This window comes from Felis catus, chromosome B4, assembly GCF_018350175.1.
Source record: "Felis catus isolate Fca126 chromosome B4, F.catus_Fca126_mat1.0, whole genome shotgun sequence".
Taxonomy (NCBI): domain Eukaryota; kingdom Metazoa; phylum Chordata; class Mammalia; order Carnivora; family Felidae; genus Felis; species Felis catus.
Genome location: NC_058374.1, coordinates 78496732 through 78524111, shown reverse-complemented (window position 1 = coordinate 78524111; position 27380 = coordinate 78496732). Strand labels below are relative to the sequence as shown.

Genomic DNA, 27380 nt, shown 5'->3' with positions numbered 1-27380 from the left:
CATGGAGTTGGAGGCAGGGCTAAGAATAAAATCAGATCTCCTCACTGAAACTGAACCCCCACCCCGCACCTTGTGAAGTGCTGTGCTTTAACAAAGGCTCACTCAGGGACTCGGGCGCGGGGCACTAGGAACACATGCTTCCAGAAGTCCACCCACTGTTGGAGGTGGTGGTCACCATGCACAGAGCCAAGGGCTCCCCACCCCAACCACATGTGGACTCTTCAGAAGGCCTGGGGTTAGACTGTCTTCCTGGATCCCAAGTGAGAGCATGTGGTTGAAGGCTTCTTGGGGAACCTGCAGGCTATGGCTAGAGCACTGGGAAAGGCACCTGATTCTAGCTTTGGAAGAAAAGCCCTATTTTGAATGACTTCTATCCAGCCAGGGGCCCCAAAGGTGGAGAGTCAAGAGTCCTGGGGCAAGTGTTGTGAGAAACAGGTGTAAGGGGCATTGCTTTCAGGTCCCTTGCCAAGTCCTCGAGAAGGAATCAACGCAGCTAGACTGAGCTCAGTGAAGGGGGCTAGACGCTGCCAGCAACCTTGGGCCTCAGGTTGGGGTTGATCTAGGTTCATGTTTCTCAAAAAAGTGGCCCTGAGACCACTTGCATCACAAGCACTGTGGCTGCTTAGTGAAAGTGTAGATTTGTGGGCCCTACCCCTCACCAAATCTGAATTTATGACATAGATCCTAAGAATCTGGGAGCCCCTGGGTGGCTCAGTCAGGCGACCAACTTCGGCTCAGGTCATGATCTCACGGTTTGTGAGTTCAGGCCCTGAGTCAGGCTTTGTGCTGATGGCTCGGAGCCTGGAGCCTGCTTCAGATTCTGTGTCTCCCTCTCTTTCTCTGCCTCTCCCCTGCTTGGGCTCTCTCAAAAATAAATAAATGCACATTTTAAAAACTTAAAAAAAAAAAAAAAAGCTCCTAGGAATCTTCATTTTAGGCCAGCTCTAAGCAACTGATGAACTTGGGAGTTGGGAGGACCTCACAGGGGCACTTGGGCACAGATAGGAACCCTCTTCTTACCAAGAGGGCAAGGGCCACCAGCAACCTGGATCTTCTTGCTAGGGCACTAGGCTGGGTCGGAGAAATGTCAAAAACACAGAGGGAAAACAACATCTTGTACTCACAACAGCTAACGGCATCCCAGGCTGCCCTGTACCCAGCCCCCCACCCACGCTCCTGTAGCCCCAGCAGCAACATGAGGTTGGCTCTGCCCCTCATCCTGTTTTACACACGGAGAAGCCAAATCAGAGACCACGCCCCGGGTGAGGAACTGACAGCCGGAGCCGTGCTCCCTCCCCTCAGCCAGTCAGACTCCACCACAGGCCCCCTCCACATGGGCTCATCACAGGCTTTCCACACCTCCCAAACCAGTCTCAGTGCTTTGTGTCACCATCCCAAGAAGCAGGTGCCATCATTATCTGTGTCTTACAAAAGAGTAAACGGAGGCCTGTTAGCTCAGGTGGATAATGTCCGAGATTTATCCAGTCACTTCTGTCTCTTAAGTAATGACAGGGCACGTGTGGTGTCGGGGAGGACGTCAGAGAGACAGACGGGGCCCCAGTTTCAGCTACATGTCTATTTTTTATTCAATATATTAAATATATTAATCAGAAAAGTCACATACTATAAATCCAGGAAAATACACAAATATAAATGTCAGAATCTGTCATTTGTCTTCTTCCTAGAGTAAGTTTCTGTACATGTGGAAAAGAGGGCAAGGAGAGAGAGCAGGTGCAAGGAGGCGGGAAAGGGCTCGCCCAGGCTGGTGGGGGCCGCCGCTCCCTCCCGAACCCCCTCTCCCAGCGCAGCCTCTTCCTTCCTGTATTTACAGCAGCATTCGGCTTATTTACAGCACAGCGGTGTGTGTTAAAAACGGTTTATCTTACAAAAACATGAAGGCCGGGGCTGGGCTGGGGGGTAAGACAAATAGTAGGGGTCACCCCCGTGAGTGCATCCCCCTCCCCCAGGGCGTCAGCTCCCTGCCAACCACCCAGAGTGAGTGGGGAGGCCGGCCAGTCTGCAGCTCAAGGCCAGGCCAGGGTGGGGGTGCTCCGAGGGTCCGAGGGTCCGTGGGCTAAAGGCACGTGGGGTGGCGTAGGAGGGTGCACGCACGGTGCACGTGTGTTCCTGGGCTGGGGTCAGAAGGGCAGCGTGTCCATAAAGATCTTGTCGACGATGGGTGGAGGGGGCACCAGGTCCTCCAGCTTGAGGTAGAAGATGCGTTGCAGGCCCTGGGTGCACAGGGTCCGAAGCTCGGGCAGCTTGCCCAGCAGGCGTGACAGGCAGCTGGCTGGCTGGGGCTCGCCCGCCACGGCCGAGACGTGCTCCTTCAGGCAGCTGGCAATGCGGTTCTGAAGTTCCTCCACCCGCCGGGGCTCCTGCAGCCCGTGCCGCTCTGCGAGGAAGGCGAAGGCTTAGGGATTAGCTGTCCATCCAAGGCGCAGAGCCCTGCCCCGAGCCCCGGCCTCCCCGACTTGCCCCCTGCTCTAGACCTGTCGCCACTGACCATCCTCCACACTCTGCTGGCACCTTGCAAAAGCAAGTTCACGCGCGAGCCCCATTGGAAGTCTAGTGGTAGCCTCAGGAATACTCATTATCCTCATCTTCCAAATGACGAACTGAGGCCCAGAGAGGTTAAATGACTTGCCCAAGGTCACAAAAACGAAATAAAACCCTAACCGGATTTTCAGACGAGGCCAGTAGCTTTTTTTGCCTCCCCCCCGCCCCGACGGTTCCAAGAAGCCCTGGAATTGAGCACTACGTTTTAGAGGCCACCTCCAGGGAAAGCTGGCTTCAAAACCACCACCCCTTCAGCCCAAAGTGCCTTGGATTCTGTCCTAGATGGCTGGGCCCCCTGTGAAATTTAAGCGCAAAGGGGGATGGGTGCTTTAAAAAGTAAGAAAAGAGATCTGAAGACCTCCACATTTAACTCCAAAACATCCATCCCGAATAACCATACTCACACAAAGTAGACAACAAGCACACTTAATCTATGCTGATAGAAACCAGGGTAGTAGTTACCCTCAGGGGAGCAGATGACCACAGGGGACCCAAGACCCCTTGGGTAGTGACCACGTCTGCTTCCTGATCTAGGTAACGTTTACGTGAGTGTGCTTGGTGCGTGAAAGTATGTCATTTGCGTGCCTTCCTGCACGTGACATCATTCAGGAAGATTTTAAAAACAAACCAGAACCCTAGGCCATACACGATGACCTACACGAGTCTGCATCTTGGGTAGTATGGGATTAGTTCACAGACTGCCTTGGGCTCTGCCTCGGGCACAGCGGGGCCCGAACCCCGGCTCTGCCGCCCACCAGCTGGGTCACTCTGAGCAAATGCTTGTCCCTCTCTGCATCTAGGTCCCCTCACTTCACCATGTGGGGGCCCACCAAGTGCCAGATGCCAGCCCACCCAGGGCCAGGCCCTCAAGCCCACCCCAGCTCCCCGCTGGCCGCTCACCCGTGATGAGGACGAGTGCAGAGAGGCAGGCGAAGGCAGGGACGTCGACCACCAAGCCGTGCAGGGACCGAGAGAAGGCCAGGATGCTGTCGATCCAGTCGCCAAAGCCAGGGGCGCACTGGAGCCGGTGCAGCACCAGGCCTGAGCAGAAGATGAGTTTCCCCTCGGCAGGCTTGGACCTGGTGGGCAGGGACGCAGACGTTGGTCAGGGGGCGCTTGAGGACAGGGCAGCAGAGAAGGAGCTGAGGGGGCAACGGCAACTCACCGGTAGGCCAGGCGGAGGATGAAGAGTTCCAGGAAGGCTGACTCCAGCAGCAGGTCCTGGTCCCCCGGGGACAGCTCAGCAAAGCCGGGGATCTTCTCGGCCCACTTGCGGATAACCTCCAGGGAACTCGAAAGCAGGTCATAGAACTGCTGCACATCCCCAGCATCTTCCTTCCCAAAGTGGGGCAGCACCAGCTCCTGGAACTGAGGGTGGTCCGGTGGGGTCAGCACCCCACGAAGGGCCCCGCACTGGGGCCACAACCACACACGGCCATGTCACGCACTCGGATGACGGCCAGATCCCGGGGGCGAGGGAGGAACTGCGATTCTGCCCGTGGTCCTACTCGCCAATCCTCCCATGTTAACCCAGGGCTGAGGCTGCTGGAAGGAGCACATTTTTTTCTAATTGGCCGCCCACCCGAGGGGGTACATTTTTCCATCTGGTCAGCCCAAAAGGGGCTCCTCTTTTTTCAGTACGTCCAACTGGGGAGGGGCCTTATGCGGTGTTCACAAAGCCACTGAATGTGGAGTGGGCGGGGCTCACCTTGGAGTAATCCAGTTTGGCCGTGCTGGGCCCCGAGTCCAGGTGCGCCCTGACCAGGGAGGTGAGGAGATTGGCAGGAGAGGCATCTGGGGGCTGCTTGGGCTTTGAAGGGAGCCGCCCCCGCCGTCCCTTCAGGCTGTCTGTCCGGACAACTGTAGAGAAACGGGGAGGGCTGAGGAAGGGAGGAAGGGGTCCAGGGAAGGGACTCTCAGCCCAAGCTGTGCATGTCATGCTGGGAAGTACCCTGGAGTCTAAGGACCTAGAGCCCCTGAGACCCTACAGAGAGCACCCCTCCATGAGCCAGGCAGGTGGACCCGAGGTGCAGTGGAGATAAGCCATCTGTGGGGGCCCACCAGGACAGATGTCTGGGGACACTCTGTCTGCCCCACCCCACTCAGGCCTGCCTCTCTCTCCCACAAGCCCATCCCAGCCACCCACCTTCCTTCACCATGCCTACGGCCAGGCACTTCTGGAAGCGGCAGAACTGGCAGCGGTTTCGCCGCCTCTTGTCCACAGGGCAGTCCTTGTTAGCCAGGCAGATGTACTTGGCGTTTTTCTGCACTGTGCGCTGGATGGGGGGGCAACACGGAACAGGCTGTCAGAGCCGGGCGGGGTGAAGGGGGGGGGGGGAGACCAGGGGAGGGGACCGTCCAGATCCTGCTGCCATCACAGACAAAAGCACTCTCTGTTCACAGCTATTTTTCTAACATTTGGGTGGCAGGGGAGGGAGAGATGGCAGGGGGGGTGGGGGGGGAGAGGAAGAAGAAAATCTTGGGGACACTGGGAGAGTTTTTTGCCTAAGGAGGGAGACCCCCCCCCCAGGACACAAGATTAGGGGCCAGGGGTTTGGGGCTCCCAGGTAGCCCAGGTACCTGTACATGTAAATGTGCCTCCCTGGGGCAGACAAGAGAGAGTGGAGGAGGGATGGGGGGGTGGGGACGGGAAGCTGAGCAGGCACCCAGAGCTGGGACAAACACACAGCCTGTTCCCCAGTCCGCCCCCAGCCCTCAAGCATCAAGCCCTCTTCCCAGATCCTTTTATCTCACGCCAGGAACATGAGTGCCTGGGGCCCCCGTCCCACTAAGACCTTGAGTTGGGAGAGGACAGGCAGAGGAAACCATAGGCTGGCCATCAGTACATGCCCTCCTGGGGGCACCCCTGCAGCCTGCACCCTCGCCCGTATCTCACCGTCCCTTCACCCCTCCGCAGGCAGCCCCAATGGTGCACGAAGGTCCCAGCCCCCGGCCATCTGTGGGTCCCCAGGAGGGCGGCCCACCTGCAGATCAGACCCCTTCCTGAAGGGCAGAATGGGTTGGGAAGAGAACCCCAGGGAGGCTACCGCACAGAGCCTACTGGGAAGAGAGACCAGCCTCGCCCACTTCCCATAAAAAGCTGCACCCAGGGGCAGCCCAGTACCTTGAAGAAGCCCTTGCAGCCCTCGCAGGTGCGGACACCATAATGCTGGCACGAAGCATTGTCGCCACACACGGCACAGCGGCCCTCGCTTCCACCTGGAGCCCCGCTCCGGGCCTTGGCAGAGGGCACAGGTACATCCAGCATCCCTGGGCCATCCAGGTGTGGAGAAGTGGGCGCCAGGCCTGGGAAAGCCGCCGACATGGAATAACTCTCTCTCTCCCCCAGCTGGCAGGGGGCCTGTGTGGGGAATAGCTTCAAGGGGCTTTGGACAAGGCTGGGGCTGGGGCCGGCGGGGGGGCTGAAGGAAAAGAAGGCCGGTGGCTGGGGGTGCCCAGAAGCCTTGGGCAGCTGCTCTGTCCATGCCCGCAGGCCTTCATACGTCTGGCTGGGTGAGAAGGGGCCGAATGAGCCGTCCCAGGGAGACAGCTGGGGCGGCTGGAAGCTGGGCGTGGACGGTGACGGTGCTGAGCAGGGGCTGCCATAGTAGTCGGAGCCACTGGAGGACAGGGTCTCATCCAGGGGGGCGCTCAACGGGCCAGGATAGCAGCCGTACACCTGGAAGTCCTCAAACTTGAAAGAAGCAGAGGCAGGGGAGGTGGCCGAGGATGAGGATGTGGAGGAGGCCGAAGAGGAGGCCGAGGAACATGGCTGGGCTGTTCCCGGCAGCTGGTAGAGGAAGGTGTCAAACTCTCCTGTGTAGCCATCCATGAAGGTGCTGAAGCTAGGCAGGGCAGTGGGGGCAGTGGGGGCTGCCTCAGGGCTGGCCAGGTCCATGGTGGGCTTGCTGAGCTCGGGGGTCAGGGGGTCGCTTGCCAGGTGGTCACGGGATCCTGGGCTCGGTGCTGGTGTCCCATATTGGGCTTGGATACAGGGCATCTCTGAAGCGGGGGGAGACCAAGATTGAGGAGGTGAGAGTCAGTGAAGGAAGTCTGAAGCCTGACCTCTAAATAAGTGTAGGTCTCTAAGCAGCCAGGTGGCAGGAATCCCGGCCAGACACAGGACACTGAGGCGCTGGCACCATGGGCCACCACAGAACCCAGGAATCCTGGTCCCCGGCTGGAGTACCATCTCAACCCCCATGTCACAAAGTCCCCGGGCAGTGGCCCAGCACGAGTGGGCTCAGTTGGAAAGCCAGCCACACCCCAGGCAGCCTGGGAACCCTAGGGAAGGCACCCAGCCAGCATTTCTCTGCTGGAACAGGGGGAGGCTGTGTTCCTCCAGCCCCCTGCCCTCCCGCATCGGGTAAGGCATGGGTGGGGGCTGGGAGAAGGGTGGGGAGGAGAGGCAGACAGGCAAAGCCTTACTTAGCCCATTCTCTGGGTGCAGAGATGTTGTTTCCCTAACCTGGCACTTCTGGGAATATTCCCAGGCACGGCCCAGCCTTTGCAAAACCCCCTCTCCTCCTCCCCGCACAGTGCCTGGGAAGGACATCCTCAAAATGGAAGAGGAGCTAGGAATGAAGGCCCAGCTGCCTAAGAAAGAGGCCTAAGCAGCCATGAGCCTGTCCCCCATCCCTGCCCCCACCCTACACATTGAACAAAGGCTGCAGCTCCCACGCGCACCCCAGTCCTGCCATCTGGGGATGGGCGCCCGCTCTGCGCTGCCTGGGATGCTCTCAAAAGCATAAAGGAAGGGAGCCCAGACCTCCTCACCCAGTTCCCCACTCCCTGGGGGATCAAGTAACCGGGCTCCAGACCTTTAAAGGCCAAATGCTAGCGGGAGGCCCAGTGGGGATAGGAGGGAGGAGAGAACAGCCCCCCTGGACTTCCAGGAGAAGGGACAGTCCCTAAGAAGAATTTTTCTGCTATCCCCAAAGCATTTCCCCTTGTTATTTTTATAAGAGAACACTCGGAGCCCAGCAGACTTGAGGTGGCTTTACAAGGAAGAGAAGGAGGCTGTCGGCGGGCAGATGGAAGACAGTCCGTCCTTGCCTGAGTCCCTCAACTAAGGGATGTCTATGCCCTGACGAACCCAGGAGCTCAGGCAAAGAGGGCTACACCCTCACTCCTGAGAAGCCTGAAGGAGCAGAGATGGCACCATGTAGGGGGAATCTGTAAGTTTGCAGACTAACACAGAGAAGGCTCTGGGGCAGTTTGCCACCCCACATCCATGCCTGGGGTCTGCACAGCTCTGGCCCACCCAGTTAGGGTGGGTACGAAAGCAAACTGGAACAGAGAGTGCCACAATCAAGGAAACAGTGAGGGGGGCAAAGGCTGGCACCACTTCCTGGCCAAGAGCCCAGGGGGTCCTCTGGTTATAGCCTTTCCCCCCACCTCCATGGGCCCTGGACAGGGCAGCTCCACCCCTGGCCTGTCACTCCCACAGCCAGCCCTGGCACCGAAGCCCCTTGGAGCTCTGGCACCGCCCACCCAGCGGTGCGCATCCACATGCACATACAGCACCTGCAGGATATAAGGGTGGCCACGTCTCCCTGCACTAGGACGGTCTAGGTAGGGATGGGTTTAGGGTGGCAGCCACACGGGGCTGGGCGTTCCAGCCTTATTCAAATCCTGTTTCTCCACCTGGACGTCCCACATCCGGATCAACCCCCACCAACCTATAACCCCCCCCCCCTCTTTGTGCAGGTACTTAACTACACCAGATATGGACCTACATCTAGCCTCAGGGGGGAGCCGGGGAAGCAGTCCCACAGGGAGGAGGAAGAGGCGGGGTTGAAGGAGGGAGCAGGGAGAATCCGGCTTCAGGCAGGTCCTGGCAACAATGTGGTTTGCACCTGTTATGCTGAACAAGCTACAGGCTGCACCCTACCTGTATGATCCAACAGGGACTGGGGGAGGGGGGTACAGATGTGATCAGCATGTGAGGCTAGGACGGTGAGTAGGGGGGATATCCTTCAGGTACCACACCAGAGATTCCAACGTTAGCAACTCCCACACAGGATCCCCAAGGACCAATGTTTCCACATCTCCCCCCACCCCACCCCACCCCACCCCCGCGCTCGCTCGCTCTCTCTCTCTCTCTCTCTCTCTCTCTCTCTCTCACACACACACACACACACACACACACACACACACACACACACGCTCCAAGCTACAGCTAAAACAATCTTCCCTGTACTTCCAGAGATCCTGCCCCTAGGAAGACTCATTTAGTCCAACACAAGCAGTACCCCTCCGCAGTTCAGCCACCAATCCTGGCCATTTCCTTCAGCAATCCAGAAGTCTCCTGACACAGTTCAGGCAACAACTTCGGGCTGGGGACCCTGGCAAACTAAGCCATGGCCTCTACAGTGTTAAGAAAACAACGAAGGGAATAGGGAAGGAGGCGAACAAGCGGGAAGGAAGAAGACCCTTTTAGAAATCCAATCCTGACAGGAGTTGGATGGATCCCAGCAGTTAAAGCTCTGCGTATCTTTTCCTCTACTGTACTGAGACTCCATCAGCACCCCAGTCCAGGGCGCACTTTGCCACTTGGACACCCTGGAGGCTGAACTACAGCCAGCCTCCTACTAAACAAGTCCCCACTCCTGGCCCCGACTCTAACCCCCTGCGGTTTCCACCTTCCACCTTGCACGGACACTCCCCCCCCCCAACCCCCACCCCCACCCCCGGCCCAGCAGACTGAAGTCCGACCCGGGTCCTCATCCCATTCCAACCGGCCCCCTCCCACGTCAGAGTTGCACCCTACACCCGCCCTCCTGCATGCTGACCCTACAACATCCTTTCTGCCCGCGCGTACGCCCATCTCCTTCATGCAACACCCCTAATAACCAAAGCAGAGAGCGCTGCTGAGATGCACGCTCCTCGCGGGGGCACCTACCCGGCTGGCTCCTGCTCCCCCTGCCCGGGACCGGCACCCCGAGTCGCAGTCTGGTCCCTCGTGCGCTCCCGCGGTCCTGCACACTCCCCCAAGTTCCGCAGTCTCTGCCACTGGGGCTCCCCGGCCCGGCCCGACCCTCCTCTTAAGTGCTCCGTGACGCACGGAGAGGGGCGGGGGCGCCACTGACGCACGCGGCCCGGCGAGCTATGGCCATACAAGGGCGCGGGGGGCGGCGCGGTTCCGGCGGGAGGCGGCCAGGGGGAGGCGCGGGACGGGGAGCCCGAGGGGGCGGGGCGAGAGGGGGCCTGGAATGTCTGCGCGCGTGACGCACGCGGGGTTCCATTGACGCAGGGAGCGCGGATTGTTTGATCTATAAATAGCCCCCTCGCGCCCGCCGGGCCGGCTAAAAATAGCTGCTCGCGGACTCCCGAGGCTCCCCCCGCCGGACCCAGGACCCGGCCCGGGTCCCCCAGGTCCGAAATAACCGGCCCAGAGGGCCAGAGCCCGAGAAGGGGGCGCTCTAGAGCCTCAGCCGCAGGGCTTCCCCGGACTAGGCTGTCCTCAGCCTCCGGCTGCCCCGGGGAGCCACGGCCGCGCCCGCTCCCTCCGGCTCCCTCCACACCCGGCTCCGCCTTTGCACTCTCCCAGCCCTTCCTGGACGCCTGAGGCGGAGGGTGGGGGGGTGGGCACCCACTGCCGCAACTGGGCTGCTGGAGCAGGCAACTAAGGAACACACCCCGGGCAACCTGCGCCCCCACTGAAGCCCAAGGCACAGCCAAGTGCACTTGACCCGTCTTCCCCAGCAGGGTCGATGGCCGAGAGTTTGGCCCAGGGACATCAGAGCCCACCGCTTATTTCCGCCCCCTACTCTCCCATGCAAAGTACCTTCCAAGGGCAGAGGTTCGCCAGGCCCAAGATGGGCTGATAGGCTCCGCTCCACACGCTGAACTTGATTTCTCACCAGTCCCCTTCCCAGTCCCTTGCAGAGTGGGTGCACTACAGTTGGGAAATTACCGAATTTCAGAACCGGGTGGAGCCTGAGAAATCTTGTCAAATTTGTGGCGACTCTTCCCCATTTTATAAATAAACAAGCTCAGAGAAATAATGGCACTTGCTCAAGGTCACACGGCGAGGTGGTGACACACTGGGGTGGAACCCGGGACCTCTGATAGCATCTCTAGGGGATTTTTCCACGACCTCCCCTGTCCATGACTCCCACCTCACCTCCAGCACCTGTGGAGAGAGCAGCTCTGACCTGCCCCACGGAGCAGGAAGGGACTGCCAGGGCTGTATCTGGACACAGACCACGCTGCAGCCACCGGAGACTTCTCTGGTCTGGCTGTCACCCTTCCACCCCCATTCTATCCCAGACCTGGGGAGGCCTGCACCTGCTAGGTCAGAGAGAGGGGAAGTAGGCCTAACGTTTACAAGGAGGAGAAATGCCCCCACCAACACTTGGGTCCCAGCCAGCCAGCCAGCCAGCCCCCTTCTCCCCTGTAAGTCAGTTTGACGGGTTTCTGCTAACACTTTCACTGCACCTTAGCCTTAGCCTGCTGGGGCAGCCCAACTCTCACCTCATCTGGTCATCCTACAGCACTTCCCCTACCCTTGAGCCACTTCCTGTTCCTCACCTCCCATCTCGGATTTCCCACGCCCTTGTCCCCTGCCCCCCACTTCTGCCCACTCAAAGGTCCTGCCAGCATTTCAAACTTTACCCGTTGCAGACGGAGCTCGTCGTCGCTGTACTCCGGGCCCACCACCCCATCTCTGCTCCTGATGCCCCACATGCAACTTCTCATTTTTTCTTGAAATTCGATTTTGGGACATCTCTTGGATCCCCTGTTTCTACTCCAACCACACGCAGCCCAGCCTCACTGGTGCAGGAAGACAGCAGACCAGCTGAGTGAGGCCAGTGACCTCTGCTTCTCCTTGCCCACACCCAATAAGGAAACTGCCCCTTAACCAGCTTGTCTCCTCTTCCCAAATCCTCCTGCTCACCAGTGGAGTAGTCTTCATGCAACACGGATCTCATTCAGTGATCCGGTCACAACCTGCCGTAGCTCCCCCACCTCAGCATATAATCTCAATGTGGACCAGTCTTCAGAGAGCTCTGGTTTTCCCCAAACCATCTTCCAGAGACCCTTCAAGGCCACCCGGGTGAAGGTGAAGCGTGGGTAGAGTAATGCAAGGGGACCCATACAAGATCCCCATCCCACCTCAAGCCAAAGTTTTGTGTTCCTTTGCGTTGGGCTCTTGCATAGGATTTGCTTGGAAAAAAGAGATTCCACAGGAAAAAGGTGGGGGGGGGGGACTTTAAAACTGCTAATATAATTCACATCCTCCCATTTTACAGATTAGGACCCAAGAGTTCCCAGAGGAGCTGCACCTTGCTCAGAAGTGCACGGCAAGTTTGGGTTGGTGAAGCCAGTCCCAGGCACATCAAGGGCTGGCTTGCCACCTAGCCTGTCACCCCAACCTGGAATGCCTCCCTCCACCCCAACAGGGCCTTCCTCAAAAACTAAAAACAATTTGGGGCACCTGGGAAGCTCAGTCAGTTGAGCGACTGGTTTTGGCTCAGGTCATGATCTCGTGGTTTGTGAGTCTGAGCCCCACATCGGGTTCTGTGCTAACAGCTCAGAGCCTGGAGTCTGCTTCAGATTCTGTGTCTCCCTCTCTCTGCCTCTCCCATGCCCGTGCCCGGTCTCTGTCTCTCAATAATAAGTAAACGTTAAAAAAAAAATTAAAAAAAAACAAACAATTTTAACGTTAGCAAAAGATGATTAGCCAAGTCAATGTTCACTTAAACAGGTGTATTAGCTGCAGTTTGACCAATCTGTGCTCAAGCCCAGCCTTACCAGTCCTCTGCAAGCTGAGCCAGCCTTGAGCCCTGGCACCTCCCTGTCCTCCCCACCACTTTCCATTTGTGAAACGCAACACAGACCCATCCCTACCCTGGGGGGGGGGGGGGGGGCGGGTAGGGATCAGTCCACCCAGGAGCCTCAGGGAACTGAGTGTGGTGAGGAGCTGCCCCAGGCCCTGGACTACATCTCCACATCTCATCATTTAGCCTCCAGATGTGTGCCTGCAGCCCAGGCCCCACTTCCCCGGGGTCCCAATAATGGAGGGGAAGACAACCGCAGCCGCCATTTGGCCACGCATGTGGAGGCAAGGATGGCCAGGGGGTCTGAATCTACTACGCACTGAAAGTAAGTAAATAAGGAGAAAAAGGCAGAGTCCCTCTGTGGGAACACAGCCAGGGCCACCCATTCAGGCACCCATGTGGAGCATCAAGCTTAAGGCACAGGGGAGAGGGAAAGAGGGGCTTGGGGACCCCAGACCTCATCCCTGCTGGCCAGAGGCCCTCCAGGGAGGGTATCCTGGGGCTCTGAGGGGGCTAGAATCGAAGGTGGAACTCTGGGGAAAGGCATACTTCATGCAGACTTCGGGAGGCCTAGAGCATAAGCTGGTCCCAGGCTCCCAAGGGATCCCCAAATCCAGTCCCCAAGAGCAAGGTCAGAGTGAGCAGCCCCTTATGGGAGAAGGGGTGGGATGGGAGGGGGAGGGGTAACGATGAAGGAGGTAATGACGGGAGAGATATCCAAAACTACAGGCGAGGACCAGAAGGTAAAGCAGGACCACGATAACAACACAGGAAGCGCAGGGAGAGGTCATGTTGGGAATGAGACAACAGTCTGCACGGGGCTCCCACAGCATGGCCTGGCTCAGCCCACCAATCTGCCCTCGTTACCCACCACCACCACTCTCCACTGCTGCCATAAAGGACCTCGGGCTAAACTTCCCACCACTCAGTGGGCATAGTGCCCCTCTTCCTCCCTTCTGCTCTGATCCTGCTCGTCCCCCAAGACTTCTGGCCATTGCCCTCCCCCTGCCTGACTCTTAATGCTAAGCACCTTCTCATAGGTCGAGGGAGTCATGGGGAGTACCAACCAAGGGTCAGACCTCGGTCCACGGCACTTCACGTGGATTCCTCCACTAAACCCTCCACTCAACCGTCCAGGTTTAGAATTGTGACCCAAATTTTATAAACGAGGAAATGGAAGTTGGGGGGGCAAGACTCAAATGCAAGTCCAGGAACTCCCAGTTTGGGGCTGGACCCACCGCCTTTGACTCTGAACTGCGAAGACTGTGGCTTTGGACCTTGATTGTTCTAAGTACACCACAGAACCAGGTGCGCGCGCGCACACACACACACACACACACACACACACACACACACACACAGCCTGTAAACTGAAAACAGCAGTTCCTATGGGCAGGGGGTGGGGGGGGCTGTCTTTGGTGGGACTGGATGAAGTCTGGCTCCCAATCTCACAACAATCACGCAGGTCTGTTTGCTGTGGAAAAGTCATCAAACTACATACTCTCAAGGTTTCACACCCATGATTTGTGCACTTTTCTGCATGTACATTTTCAAAAACAAAAAGTTTGTTTTAAAAATAACCACCCCTACTCAGCCGGTTGAGCGTCCGACTTCGGCTCAGGTCATGGTCTCGCGGTTTGTGGGTTCGAGCCCTGCGTCGGGCTCTGCGCTGACAGCTGGGAGCCTAGAGCCTGCTTCGGATTCTGTGTCTCCTTCTCTCTCTGCCCCTCCCCTACTCATGCTCTGTCTCTCTCTCTGTCTCTCTCTCTCTCAAAAATAAATAAATGTAAAAAAAAAAAATTTTTTTTAAATAACCACCCCTAAATGGGAGAGACTTATTTATTCACAGGACACAAATGCCGATGCAATTTACCGAGTACACGTTCATTCAAGTGTGTGTTACTGAAATCAGAGAAACAGTGGCTGCTTCTCATTATATATTGGTTCTACCGACTACTCAGGGCACTGCTACAGTTAGAAGAGGTTACAATGTCTAGCATTAGAAAGGGATCTTCACACAGTGTGTTTTCTGTCCACCCAGCAGGTTTTCTGAAACACTCACTAGGCCCTGGCCCCTCCTAGTCAAATCTTATGGGGCCTGGGGACTTATGTGCTGACTCACCCCCTCCTTCACCTGTGTGTGAACATGAGGGGAAGGCCCTGTCTCCCTGACCTTGGCAGGGGGTAGCCTTCATGCATCTTTAATAGTAACGGGCCCCAAACGGGCAGCCGATGTCCACCATCGTTCATCGGCCAGGAAGGCTGGTGTCAGTTTGGGTAAACAGGGATGGAAAAAGTAGAAGTATACAGCCCCTTTCCCATACTGCCCCCCACCCCCAGCCTTGGGCTGCGCCACCCCTCCCCACCCCCCAGCAGAGGGCAGGAGCTTGCCCTACTTTCTTCAAGACCATCGCCACCCACATACCTCCACACCCTTCCCGAGTGGTGGGCAGAGGGAGTGAGCTTTGCCTCCTCTCGCTGAGAAGTGGCCACGAGAGCTTCCCCTCCTCAGCCCCAGGACCTACTGCCAGCCCTGACCTAGCCACTTCCTTTTCCTGCCTTGGCGATGGGTAGGGGGATTTGTGCCGTGGGCACAGAAGCAGTGCCTGCTGCCCCAGGGGGCTTCTGGGAACTGGGGGGTGCAGGGTGAGGCCCTGGCGTCTGGTCTCCCGGCCCTTACCCAGGCCCTGCCACACCACGCATGTTGTTACCTCTGAACAGAGCCCGCAAGGATGTGAGCAGGTAAGCCACGGTCTGCCACCTCTCACCCCAGCCCCCAGCAGGGACAAAAGATGGAGGGACTCTCAGAGGCATCTGTGACCAGGAGCCAGCAAGCCTGGTGTCTCACCTGGGGCCAGTCCCTCGCCCTCTCCAAGAGTGTTCCTCATCTGCCCAGTGTAGACAACATCACGCTCTGGGGCCGTGAGAACTCAGTTCATTAGGGGAAGGGAGAAGCACAACAGTGAAATGGAGCACTGCCTGAGGGCCTAGACTCTAGGAACCTGCAGTAGGATCCTGGGGTGGGGGGGGCAGGCAGGGAAAGGAGGTATAAGGGTCTTCAGCTGGACTGGGGAGCCAGCACCCCCTTCTTCAAGAATTAGAGAACAGTAGCCCCATCCACACCTCTCCCCCTCCACGGCTGAGTGAAAGGCAATGAGAGGGTGCCCAGAGATGGGGCTCCACCTAGCACCGGGAAGATTTCAGACTCTGCATGCAGCAAGTGCTCAACTAATACTCTGGAGGAAAGCTTGTGAGTTAAGGAGGTCAGGCCTCTCTCCACAGAGGCTATCTTTAGTCCAGTGACTTCTCGACCCTCACCTCCTTCTCAGGCTAGGAGGAATTAACATACAGCACAAAAAAAGAAGATCAGACTTTGGGAAGAAGAGCCAGACAGTGCTGGAAAAACGCAGACAAGACCGTGGAGTGCCTTCGGGAAAGGTCGGCCCACGCCTCATCTGCGCCCTCCCCAAGCCTCCTTCCGTGCCCCTCAGTCTGCTCAGCTCCTGGCCAGCTCCTCTCCTCCACCCTTGGAGGGGCTCCCACCAACTTGCAGAACATCACCACCACCCACCAAATTCTCGTGCCCCTGCCCAAGGTCTCCACCCAGCCTCCTTGGGCAAAATTTCAAATTCCAAAATAAAAACCCTCTGATAACGAGCCCCAGCCGGAAAGACTGATGCATTTTCCTATTGTTAAAGTATTTTTAGTCGCAGGCTCTGGATTCATTTAGAGACTCACGTTCAGAAAGGGGGGGGGGGGATTCTTTTTTTTTTTTTTTTTTTTTGAGAACTGAGAAGGAAGGCCCAAGAGCCTCCCACGTAAGGAGCTGCCACTTCTTCCAGGCCGGGCTGCAGCCCCTGGCCCGGGGCCCGGGGAGCGTGTTTGTGGCAAGATGGTTGGTGCAGTTGCCAGACCTCGTTCCAGCCGTGCTTCGCAGGCACCAAGACCAGCTGGGAGGCCAAGAAAGGAGAGCGGGGCAGGGGCTGAGGGCTCAGGGAAGCCGAGCCCACCCCCACCCCCCGCCCCGTCCCAACCAGTTGTGGCAGGGAGGTGGGGACCCTACTCAGGGACCGATGCCGAGGCTCCCCGATGGACACCTAGCTCATTCCAGCGTCCCTCCCCAGCCCGAGCAGACCAGTACCTCACCCAGGCTGGGTCAACAGGAGAGGAGGACTGAGATCGTGCTGGAAGTCTCCAAGGAAGGAGAGAGACAGAAGCAGCACCTGTCTATTTCCACACCTCCCAGTGCCGGGTCACAGCGTGCTCTCAAGTACAGCTCCCACCACCATCCAACTCAGGTCAAGCTTTACTCTTACTCCTCGGGAAGGCCTGCCACCCTTGCTTCCTCCTCCACACCCCTCCTCTCAGGGCCGAAGAAACCGCAGTGTAGATCGTCACAATGGAAAGAGACCCAAACAGCCCAGCTCCCGTGCCTCAGTTTCCCCATCCCTACGACTCACCAGCTATCTCTTCACGACCTGCTTAGACTCTCAGAGGTCCTGGCCAACTGCACCAGGCGAGAATCCTGGGGTTGGTTAGGGGCTCTTCCTGGCGGCCTCAGGGAGCCCTGCGGGAAGAGACGGGACTGCCCAGTCAGCCCGGCCTGCCCGGCCAAGGCTATGCACCAGCTGAGCGGACTTAGGACGTGGAGCTGTCTCCAAGCCAGCTTGTCCTCCTCTGTTTATATAGCCGAAACCAGAGCCGGCCTCTGGGGACAGAGGGAGCTGCCTCGGGGCCCTCTTGGCTGAAGCCTGACTTTGGCCCAGGTCAGCAAGGGCCCAAAATAGTCAGCTGACGGGAGCCCCGGCGTGAGCGTGACCCTGGGCCCATGCCCGGGCCTGGCAGACAGGTGCCCACGTCACAAGACCAGCGGCTCTAGCACTCATGGGGCCCCGGCTGGCAGCCCCTCAGGGTGGCCCTGGCATTGTATAAGGCATAGGGGTTCCACCCAGTCACCACCCAGTCACCACCATCACCCCGATGACAAGGTGAACACGAGGAATTCTGCCCATGGGGGCCGCTCTGTACCCACGGGAAGGCCAGGCGCTCAGGAGGCGGTCTGAGCTGATGGTAGAGGTGGGGGCCGGGTTGGGGGAAGCCATCTGGCCCGCTGCTGTCATCATCACTCACGTGCCTCCCCGGTCCAGATCCCTGGCTGACCAGGGACACCTGCCTCTCCCACTTACAGTAATTCCTCTCCCTGCCCCCAGCCCAAGGTTGGTGGCACAGAGCCTGCGGCCAGTAGACGGCCAGGTGCACACCCAGCTCAGCCTCTGGAACAGGAGGCCCTGCTTCCTAGGGCTTCCCCTCCTTCCACCCAGGCTCAGGCCGGACACCTCCTCCTCCCCTGTCGCAGCCACCTCTGTGGGACTCCCTGTGCCCTGAACACCAACTCCACATGAGGCAACAGTGTTTGGGGGGTTGGGGGAGATATGAAACCAGCTCCTACTTCATCCAGGGATCCCTCAAGGCCTGAAGGGGGCTGTGGCCTGGAGATAGCCCCCTGTTCTGGGGAAGGAAGAAGGGCATCACAGATCCCTGGCCAGGGTGCCAGGCTGAATTTCAGCTCTCCCAAGTAAACATGGTAACCAGGCCCATGGTGCCCTTGGCCCCATCCTAGTATCTGAGATCCCCAGGGAAAGGCCTGGTGGAAATTTCATTCCCACACTCCATTCTTCACCCCTGGATCTGCTTGGACCTTCTCCAGAAGTGTCCTCAGGCAAGGAAAGTAGGTCCTCCACCAGCCAACCAGACCTCTGGGCTCGCCCAGACTCCAGGAGACCTTGATTCTAAGTTTGGCTCTATATGCCCTCACTATAGGATCTTGAAAAGTCGCTTCTCGCCTCCGTGACTCCGTTTCTTCATCCATAAGGGGAGGAGGTGAACTAGATGGCCTAGAATCCCTCTGGCCATGGCCACAAGTCTGAGATTTTCCCCCTTGGGGATGCTGTGTGAATAGCGGAGGGCCTGTCCTTGCCCTTTGCCAGTAAGATCTTCCCCATTCATAGAAGCACCTTCCCATACCAGACCCCACAGGCCTGCCATACAGGCCTGCCATAGTAGGAAGGGTGTGGTCATCCCTTTTGCGGGGGAGATGATCCCAGGCTTCCCTTTGTGCATTCCAGTGTGCATGCCCTAGAAACAAGCTAGCTTCCCATCCCCCATGCCTGCCCCACCCCCCAACCCCCAAGCTCCTAGCCTGGCCTTGAGCTGGCCAATCCCACCCCATCAGCTTCCTGGAACCAGAACGTGTTTCCGTGGCAACGGCGGCCATCTACCCACATCCCTGCCCCCAGGCCCAGAGCCCCGCAGCCTATCCTGCTGAGAAAGCTAGGCTTCCCCCTTCCCCACCCCCACATTGCCCCCATCACTGAAGAAATCAGATCTCCCCAAGCAGAGCAGAACCTCACCCGCCACCTCTGCAGGGCTTCCCCCTCCATCCCCCAAACCACATCCACTTAGGGCAGCTCCACACCCACCTCTGTCCCCCAACCTCACCTGCTTGAAGGCCCCAGGGTGTACAAAGGACAACAGTAGAGCACTTACCAATCTGGATGAACCAACAGACCACAGACAACACTCAACCATCCCTTGTGCCTTCAGGGCCTGGCAGGCGGAGCTGGGATGCCTGAGAGGGGCCAGGGCTGGCCTCTGTCCATGGTGGAAGCCTACGGAGGGAGAGTCCGGAGGGAGAGTCCATGTGAGTGAGGAATAACCAGCCAGCAGGGACACTCCCTGGAGGCAGCACAGCCAGGAAACACAGGAGTGGGAATAGAGGCAGGACCCGGACCGTGAGAGCTGACAAGCCAGCCCAAGGATTTTCCTGGGCTGGGCATCAGAACCTGGGGGCACACACCCTAGGCAAACAGCTCTTGGGGATGTGAGGTGTGACCAGGAACAGCTGACATTGTGTGGGACATCTCAGGACCATGGGGACACATGCCAGCACCCAGCCCCTCAGCCTCATGCCTCACTCTTGGATTGGGGTGGGGGGTGGCTTTTGTCTAGCACTCAGCCCTGATGTGCACAAAAGGGCACTTCGTAGGCAGAGAAAAGAGAGCTATTGTGAGGATAGAGTAAAATAACCTCTCTCTCCTTAAGGGGCTCCAACTTGGCCCCCAAAGCCTCAGACAACTCCACAGGGCAGGGGCTCCATCACTCCATCTCCAGGCAGCCAGCCTTCCAACCAGAGCAGTGGGGACTCCCAGGAAATATTCTGTGAAGGCACTCCAGTCCCCAGACAGGAAGGCCCAGCCTGGAGCAAAGAGGTTAAGGGCCCAGATGCCAGATCCCAGATGCCTGTGTTCAAATCACGGCTCTATCACTTATGATCTTGGGCAGGTTACATAACCTCTCTGTGCCTCCTGTTCTTCAACTGTGAGAACGACACTCCGTAGTTGTCTCTGATATTCACAACCACAAGGCTATCACGGAGCTTAAAATGAGTTCATACGTGTACAGGACATAGAACAATGCTGGATACGTATACACACGTATGTGCTATCACTGTTGGGAAAAATCAAACGAGGACGAATCAAAGCCAGCCCCAGACTCTGCTTCCTACTCCAAGCCACTTCTGGGCACCTGGCCTCCACTTCCAGAGCCAACTGTGAGTACCACCCTTCCAGCCTCTTTAAGCTCTCGCCTTCCCCCTCACTGGTGCCAAACCCTCCTTCAACCAGGGTACCCCAGACCCCACTTCTTTTTCCGCCCTAATTCAGCTTTCTCCTCTCTCAACTGAGTCCCAGAGTGAGAGTAGGACCAGGTGCTTCAGGCCAAGATGAGGTCTGGGAGAAGGGAAGTAAATGTCTCCATGATGGGAGGTGGAGGGAGTAAGGAGGAGGAGGGCCCAGAGGGTGGGCAATGGGCTTCCTGGCCTTCCTGACCTCTGCCCCGGGGTCCACGGGCTAAAAGGAGCTACTCTGGACCATGGTACTCAGATTCTCCTCTTACAGAGCTACTAGAACTCCCATGTTCCTGTGAGTAATGGAGACCAGGCTGCAGGAAAGAGAGGGGGGCAGTCTAGAAATCTGGAGAGCTTCCAACCCCACACTGAAAGCAAAATCAGGCTTAAAATCAGGCAGTGAGCCACGAGCCACAGAAGGTCCAAGAAGGAGCAAACCAACACCTCTGGACCCCAGGAGGTTCCTCTGGGGGGACAGATCAAAGTCCATTACACTCAACACAGAGCAGAGGGCAAACCTCTGAGTATGCCATAGGACTGGGCAGGTGTGGAGAAGAGAGGGATGTCCCCTTAAGGGAGTGGGAGCATCAGGCCACACCGCAGGACCCAGCCCTTGCTCCCCCTCCTTGCTGTGCTCTAAGCACCTGGGCTTTCTTTCCCCAGTCAGGGCCTTTGCACTGGCTGCCTCCTCTTCCAGGAAAGTCACTGCCCGGTATGTCTGCCCCTTGTCACCAGTCAGGTTTCCAGTCCCATTCCATCTCTTTGGAGAGCCTCCACCCCCACCCCCACCGCATTAACCTGTTCGTATTATCACCATAGGGCTAATGCTGTTCATCTGTTCACGTGTCTGTCTCGATCGCCGCAGTCTGCAGTCTCCGAAACAGAGCTCAGCACTAGCAGGTACTTGGTAAGTATTTGTGGAATGCAGGAGGAAAGGACTCACACAGGCCTGCACCAGAGCTGGGCTGGGAGAATGGGCCAGCTAGCTTGGAAGGAGGTGAGGAGAACACGGTCGCTAAAGAACTGTCCTTTCCACTTGAGGGCGGATCCAAAGTCTGAGGGCTCTTCCCAATGCTGAGCTACAACCTGGACTCCAAGAGCCCCAGCCCTGGATCCCAGCTCTGCCCGGGCCCATCCAAAACCTCCTTCTCCTCCTTCCTATCAAGTATTTCAGTCTGCTAACTAAACTCCTCCTTGCCCCCAGGACACGGCTGACACACCAAGCGGTGCATTGGCCAAGTCCCCACCCAGAAATGGGCACATTGCTCATTATCAACAAGAACAATGGCAGACAATATTTACCGAACACCATGTGCTAGATATATCACTAAGCCTTTTACATGCATTTTCTCACTTCAGCCTCCTCACTAGAGGAGGAGATTATTGTAGGGAACATTTTACCAGTGGAGAAACTAAGGCACAGAAATGTCAAGTAACTTGCCAAAGGTCACACAGCTAGGAAGTGGCAAAACTGGGATTAGAAAGAATCCAGGGAGTCCAACCAGCGAGCCCAGGGCCAGGCATCCGTCTTCCCGCCTTGGGATTCCTCTGGTGGGTAGAGGCCTTAGATTGCACAAAGCAGTTTGGCAGCCAACATCGGAAAGCAAGTGAGAAGCTCCCGGCCCTGGGTTGCTGGGCCTCGGAGCCAGGTGCTAGGCCTGAACCCCTGAGCTCATTTTTTTCACTCCAGCACAGGCCCCAACATTTATAATCAGTCCTGTTCATCTTGTCAGTCTTGGGCCATCCTTCAGCCTGGCTGCCATCATTCCGAATCTTGATTTTATCTTGCTGTGCACTTGTCATTCCCCTGGGCCCTAGGGCTTTCCAGTCAGCCGGCTCCCCTTTTAAGTCTCCATCCCTCGCTGATCTAAACATTCACTTGAAGTGGGTGTCGGACCACTGCTGTAGCCGCCACTGGAGGCCCTGCCCGGGCTGTTATCTGCCGCCTAATCGATCGGCACCCTTTGGGCACAACACTTGCTTAGCCACCTACCTCTGCCCAGTCTTCCTTTTCCCCGGCATGCCCAGAACGCTAGCCCCCCAACCAAATGAAGCCTCCACCGTAAGCCATTGTAAATGCCACTTCTGCGCCACTTCTAATCCCAGGTCCTGGCGCCTGACTCGAGGAGACCCTCTCCGGCCTCGATTTCTTCACTCGGTCCCACAAAGGGGCCGCCCCGGGCATTTCTGGTCCCGGTCCCTCCCCTCCCGAACCCCTGGAACCCATTCCCCGCAGCCGGGGGCGGGGAGGGGGGGGGATTGGAAGGAATTTCTCCGGCCCGGCCATCTCCAGCGCCCCTCACGGGCCAAACCCCACCCTTGGCGGGCCAGGGAGAAAAAGCGTTGGCCGCCGCACTCGGGGGGGGGGGGGGGGGGGGTAGGCTGAGTCTGGGTCAGCAGGTTCCGCAGGGAATCCAGTCCCTCCCCGCCCCACACTCCCACGATCCCCAGCAGGACTCCCAGCGTGGCTCCCAGGCCACTCCACCGCATAGGCGGAGACCCCATTCTCCCCGGGCAGCTCCCGGAGACCCCCTCACCGCTCCCCACCCGGGCCCCCTCACCTGGCCGGTCGAGCTCTGCTCGCCTCTGCACCCCCGCCTTCCGGGGTCGCGCACCGGCCAGCGGGGAGCTGCTCCGCACCGCAAGGCGCAGGGGCGCCCATGCCTGGAGGCCGGGGGGTCGCGGGCGCCGCGCGGGGCCCCCTACCAGTTCCGCCGCCGCCGCTGCGAGCTCCTGCAGCCACGCGGCCGCGGCTCCGCGCCCCCCACCCCGGGAAGCCCCCCGCCCCGCAGTTCCGGCCGCGGCCGCGCCCCCCGCCCCCGCAGCCCGCGGCCGCCAGCGCAGCCTTCCCGGCCCCGGGCGCGCCTCCCCCGGTGGGCGGGCGGGGACCGTGACGCGCGCCCACTGACGTCTCCGGAATCCCGGCGGCGGCGGCCGACGCAGCCTCATCAATGGGGCTAAAAATAGCGGCGCCCGGAATAGCCGTGAGCGCCCCGCCCCGCGCCCCCGCCCCCCCCCCCCAACTCGCCGCACACCCAGTTACATAATCCGCCTCGCTGTGGCTGGGGTGGGGGAGCCGTTTTGCAGGTGAGGGTTCTGCGGCCTCGCTAACACCTTCCGAGGCAGCAAACCTGGAGCTGGGTTATAAATAAATTACCCAGGGGCTTCCCCGGAAACAGAGGTGGGAAAAGTGAGGCCCAGAGAGGCCCCGCGGCGGCCCAAAGTCACACAGCCATTAGGCTGGCTTAAGAGGTCAGGGCCCCCGCCCTCTGAGCCTTGGGCACCCCCACCAGCATCGATTGGTTGGCCTGAATGCCACCCCAAGGGCAAGGAATCCGACTAGCAGGACGCCCCAGCTTCCACACGGGAGGGCAGTTTAGACAGAGAGGGAGAGTTTGGGAGGGTAAAATTTCTCCTGAAGAGAAGTGTTTCCAGAGGCGGTGGGAGTGCAAGGCCAAGGCTGGTGGTGGATTCACTGATCAGGCTGTCCCTGTACTACGGTGTGACAGAGGGCAAGTCACGTCACCTCTCTGAGCCTGGGTTTCCTTACCTATTAAATGAGGGTGATCATATTGTCCACCTTCTCTGGTTATCAGGAGACTGAGCAGCAGTGGAGAGGCCTTATACTTTCTTCTTACTCTCTTCTAGGAATCCGACTTCCCCCCCAGTCCACTGGAGTGCTCCCTGCGGGAAGTACACGAAGGCTCACCTCAGTGGCCAGGAAGCCCTGAGTGGCCCACCCTCTTCTGGCCATAGTCTCCAAGTCTCCTCAGTAAGAACCTTCCTGGGGGTGGGAGTACTTGAAAGGTTTCTCTCTCACCCTGGACTGGGACATTCTTTGGAGATGGGAGAACTACCTTGTTCTGAACATATCCTTCTGCCCCAACAGCCCCCCACTTTTGGAGTGGCTGGTGCAGGGAAGCCAGGCCAACGCTGGAGCAGTGGGACTGGGGGGGGCTGACTGGGGGGTGTGGGGTGTGTTATAATGTCTGTTCCTGTACTGCCAGGCAGGCGAAGCTCCTGGGGAGGAGCCATTAGGCGGGACCCAGTCCTGTGCTCTGCTACACCAGCCACCAGCGCCTGCTCATTTTTGGAGCCACCTTAAATTACAAGCATGCTATCATATCCCCAGCACAGAGGCCAGGCCCCACGCAACAAAGAATCTCTTCTGCATTCAAAACTCTCCAAAAGAGGCCCCACACCCCCACTCAGCCCTCATTCCAGGGGCCACATTCTTGTCCCCACCGCCCTGCCCACCGGCAGAAATCCTTTTCTGGACCTGGTCCTTAACTGCTGCAACTCAGAAGCCCCTTTCTCTCCATCCTCATCATGATCCCAAGAATCGCTGCTTTGTCTCAAAATCAAGGTTCTTCTCAGACCCTTTACATTCCTTTCCCAGATTCGACATGGAATCTGGTGGACGCAGAAATAAAGAAACCGAGACTTCAAAATGGCAAGGTGGGGGGGGGGGGGAAGGCTTGGGACTAGTTCCCCCTTCTCCTTCCTACCCCAGCAGCTCCTTCCAAATGGGCATTTTAAAGAAGCCACTACCCCCACCCTCTCTTTTTCTTTTTCCAGAAATCTAACTTTTGAAATACATTTTAAAAATATTTGCCTGTGTAGGAGAAATACATTTATTTGGACAGGAAAAATAAAAAAAAATTAAAAAAAAGAAAGAAAGAAAAAGAAAAAGCTCAATTACCAGTTTTTCCATGAAGGCTTCCAGCCCACAGAGGTCTCTCCCTTCCATAAATACTTTAACACAACTTGGCTTTATATATCTTCTCCTGTTTTATAATCAAGTAAAACATATACTAAAATATGTAATGGCAAAACACACACACCTGTGTGGCTTATCATGGCAGCTTGAGGTGGGAGAAGGAACTTGGGTTCAAGAGGCCTGGGATTGACACTGGTCCCACCTGTGACCAACTGTGTGCCTTCAAGGAAGTTACTCACCTGGACTGGGCTTCAGTTTCTTCATTTCTTCATTTGAAACAAGAAGATGAAAATGTACCCTTGTTGCGAAGAGTGTATCTTTGAGGGTAGATACAAAGAATGTAGCAAGTAGGGGCCACCTGGGTGGCTCCGTCGGGTGTCCGACTTTGGCTCAGGTCATGATCTCACGGGTTATGACTTTGAGCCCCATGTCAGCCTCTGGGGCTCTGTGCTGACAGCTCTGAGCCTGCTTGGGATTCTGTGTCTCCCTCTCTCTGCCCCTCCCCTCCTCTCGCTTGCTCACTCTCTCTCAAAAAAAAAAAAAAAAAAAAAAAAAAAAAAGAATGTAGCAAGTAGTCTGGCACATAGTAGCAGACCTGCTATTTCTATACAGGAGGCCTTAGCGGAAGGCAGGCCAGGGGACCCTATCTTGAATCTGCAGATGCAGACTACTGACCGTAGCTTTGCGGAGCTGGTATGTTTATTTGGGGGCTTGAAGGGCTGCACAGGTGACCGAGGCAATACCACCTTTTAGTGTCATTACAGATGTCCAGTAAATTCCGGCCCCCTTGTTGCCTCTTTGACCCAGCTGGCTCAGCTAGCAACGTCCAAGCCGGGATCAGAGCCCGGGTCTTCTGACTCCCAGACCAGTGCTCTAGTTTCTACTCACCGTCTTGTTCCTTCATGCCTAGCCCCTCTTCTTTCTACACAAACTCCAGGAACACAAGCCCCTTTCGCAGATGGGAAAATTGACGAGAGAGAAGTTCAACCACTTGCATGGCTCAGGAGCTAGGACCAGAGGGGGGAAACAGGTGCTCTGGTCAGTTGCTGTGACACATTCTGGGAAATTCCTAAGGGAGGACAAGATCTTGCTACAGAAAGTTGCTTCCTAGTCTGATGGGGAGGTAGAACATGAGAACAGTTATGAACACATTGCCAGAAGACCCAAAAGGTAGCCTCCAAGAGGTCTCCAGCCGACATTGGGGTGGGAATCCAGAAGGTTAATCTGAGAGGCCTCCCTTGAAGAAGAGAACATGGGGCACTGTGTGAAGGTAAAGAGAGGACCAGGCAAGACACAGAGAAGGGAGCACACGCACATCGTATGGAGGAAAAGGCTGACTTCAGAGTTCTTAGATATGGGGTGGGGGCAGGGTTGAGACCCAGAACAACCAGCCAGACCTCTCGTGGTGTTCCCCACATGCCCCTCCAATCTCACAGTAGCAAAAAACGTTGATGCAACTCCACCCAGTCAGGGAGACACTATTCCACCTCACCTCCACCCTGGCCCAATGGGGTTGCCAGTAAAAGTATGTCAAGGGGGTTCCCCAGCCCTTTTGTGCCCGGAAGGGGCTCCCCTGCCCAGGGCCTAGCCCTGAGTGAGGAGAGGGGTTGTGGAGGGGATTCCCTTCGTGGTTCCTTTTCTCATCTGAGGATGGAGAAATATTTTGCAGGGGTCTCCCCACCCTTCCCCAGTTTTAGGAGCAATTAAAGGGGAAAATGGGGGTACAAAGACAGAGCAGGGCCTTCCTGGGGTTGTCCCAGGGATCAGGGTCCTTCCAGGGACACCACCCGGATGGGGTGACCTGCTCTGAATTACATAAGGATGAGGAGGCCTCGTACTTTAGACGGTACCTCCACATTTTCTATTCCCTGGTTGCCAAGAGAGGCCATCAGGGCTAGCAAGAAAAAGTGACCAAGTTCACCAGGCTGGAAGTGACAGAGCTAGAATTAATGCCAAGCTTTCCCCTAAATCCAAGCCAGGCTCTTTATTAAAAACAAGCAGAAAACCTCTATAACTTTATTTTTTTAATTACAGAATCAAACAGGCTCGTTGTAAACAAAGGCAGAACGTTACAGAACTACGTGATTTATGAAGCGAGAGGCTGGTAATCAACTCCCCAAGGAGCAGAGTTTGGTAATCCTCCGGTGTCCGCTTCCAGATTTCTCTCCACGTCGCCGGAGATCAGGTCTGGCCCGGCGGGCCCTCCCCCAGGGGCCGGGACCGGAACGCCAGGCCGGAAGGAACAGGGCCGGGCCCCGCCGCAGCAGTGCAGCCTCGGCCGTGCCCCACGCCACCGTCCCGGGGGCGGCCGCGCTGCCCCGCGCCTGGCCCGGCTGGGCCGGGTGGGGCCCGGGGAAGCCGCTACGTCAGGAGGCGGACGGGAGGGAGCCCGCGCCGCCCCAGCCAGGCTTCCATTACATCACTCGGCGGCGCGGAGCCGCGCCGGGGTAAACACCGCTGCAAACCATTGGCTACCTTGCGGCCCTTCCAACCAATTACACGATTGTATGCAAATCAGCCGTTGGGCGTTTGCTTCCTTCTCGTCTGGTGCCTGCGAATAGACGCCTTGGCGAAGGCGGGGCCGGGGCCGGGGCGCGGGGGCGGGGCGCGCGGGGTGGGGGGCGCCCGAGGG

The 27380-nt window shown here is 57.6% G+C and overlaps 1 protein-coding gene and 1 long non-coding RNA gene across 6 annotated transcripts; one reads left to right on the top strand and one right to left on the bottom strand.

The window, feature by feature from the left end:
• Positions 1–1561: 1561 nt before the first annotated feature.
• Positions 1562–19012, bottom strand: NR4A1 (nuclear receptor subfamily 4 group A member 1). 5 transcript variants are annotated; one of them, XM_006933714.3, is made up of 8 exons: positions 18891–19012; positions 16805–16911; positions 5684–6561; positions 4706–4835; positions 4268–4419; positions 3725–3927; positions 3460–3638; positions 1562–2395 (listed from the first exon to the last, which is right to left on the bottom strand). In XM_006933714.3, the coding sequence occupies exons 3-8, from the start codon at positions 6557–6559 to the stop codon at positions 2139–2141; spliced, it is 1797 nt and encodes a 598-aa protein (XP_006933776.2). In that variant the 5' UTR covers positions 6560–6561; positions 16805–16911; positions 18891–19012; the 3' UTR covers positions 1562–2138. The 5 variants fall into 5 exon arrangements, with proteins under 5 accessions (XP_006933776.2, XP_006933778.2, XP_044917771.1 ...); XM_006933716.3 differs by lacking the exon at positions 16805–16911; XM_045061836.1 differs by lacking the exon at positions 18891–19012 and having other exon boundaries at positions 16805–17204.
• LOC109501581 lies at positions 18917–27265 on the top strand. The gene is made up of 5 exons (XR_002159749.3): positions 18917–19044; positions 19686–19953; positions 20848–20935; positions 23677–23800; positions 26783–27265. It is a non-coding gene; the product is annotated as an uncharacterized LOC109501581 (long non-coding RNA).
• Positions 27266–27380: the final 115 nt, after the last annotated feature.

Bases quoted from the DNA above. Each gene is read 5' to 3' on its own strand.
- NR4A1 (XM_006933714.3), bottom strand. From the start codon at position 6,559: ATGCCCTGTATCCAAGCCCAATATGGGACACCAGCACCGAGCCCAGGA. The intron at 4,420-4,705 runs GTGGGTGGCTGG...GTTTCTCTACAG, and splicing joins CGTAGGCATGGTGAAGGAAG to TTGTCCGGACAGACAGCCTG. The intron at 2,396-3,459 runs GTGAGCGGCCAG...CCTTCCTCGCAG, and splicing joins TGCACTCGTCCTCATCACGG to AGCGGCACGGGCTGCAGGAG.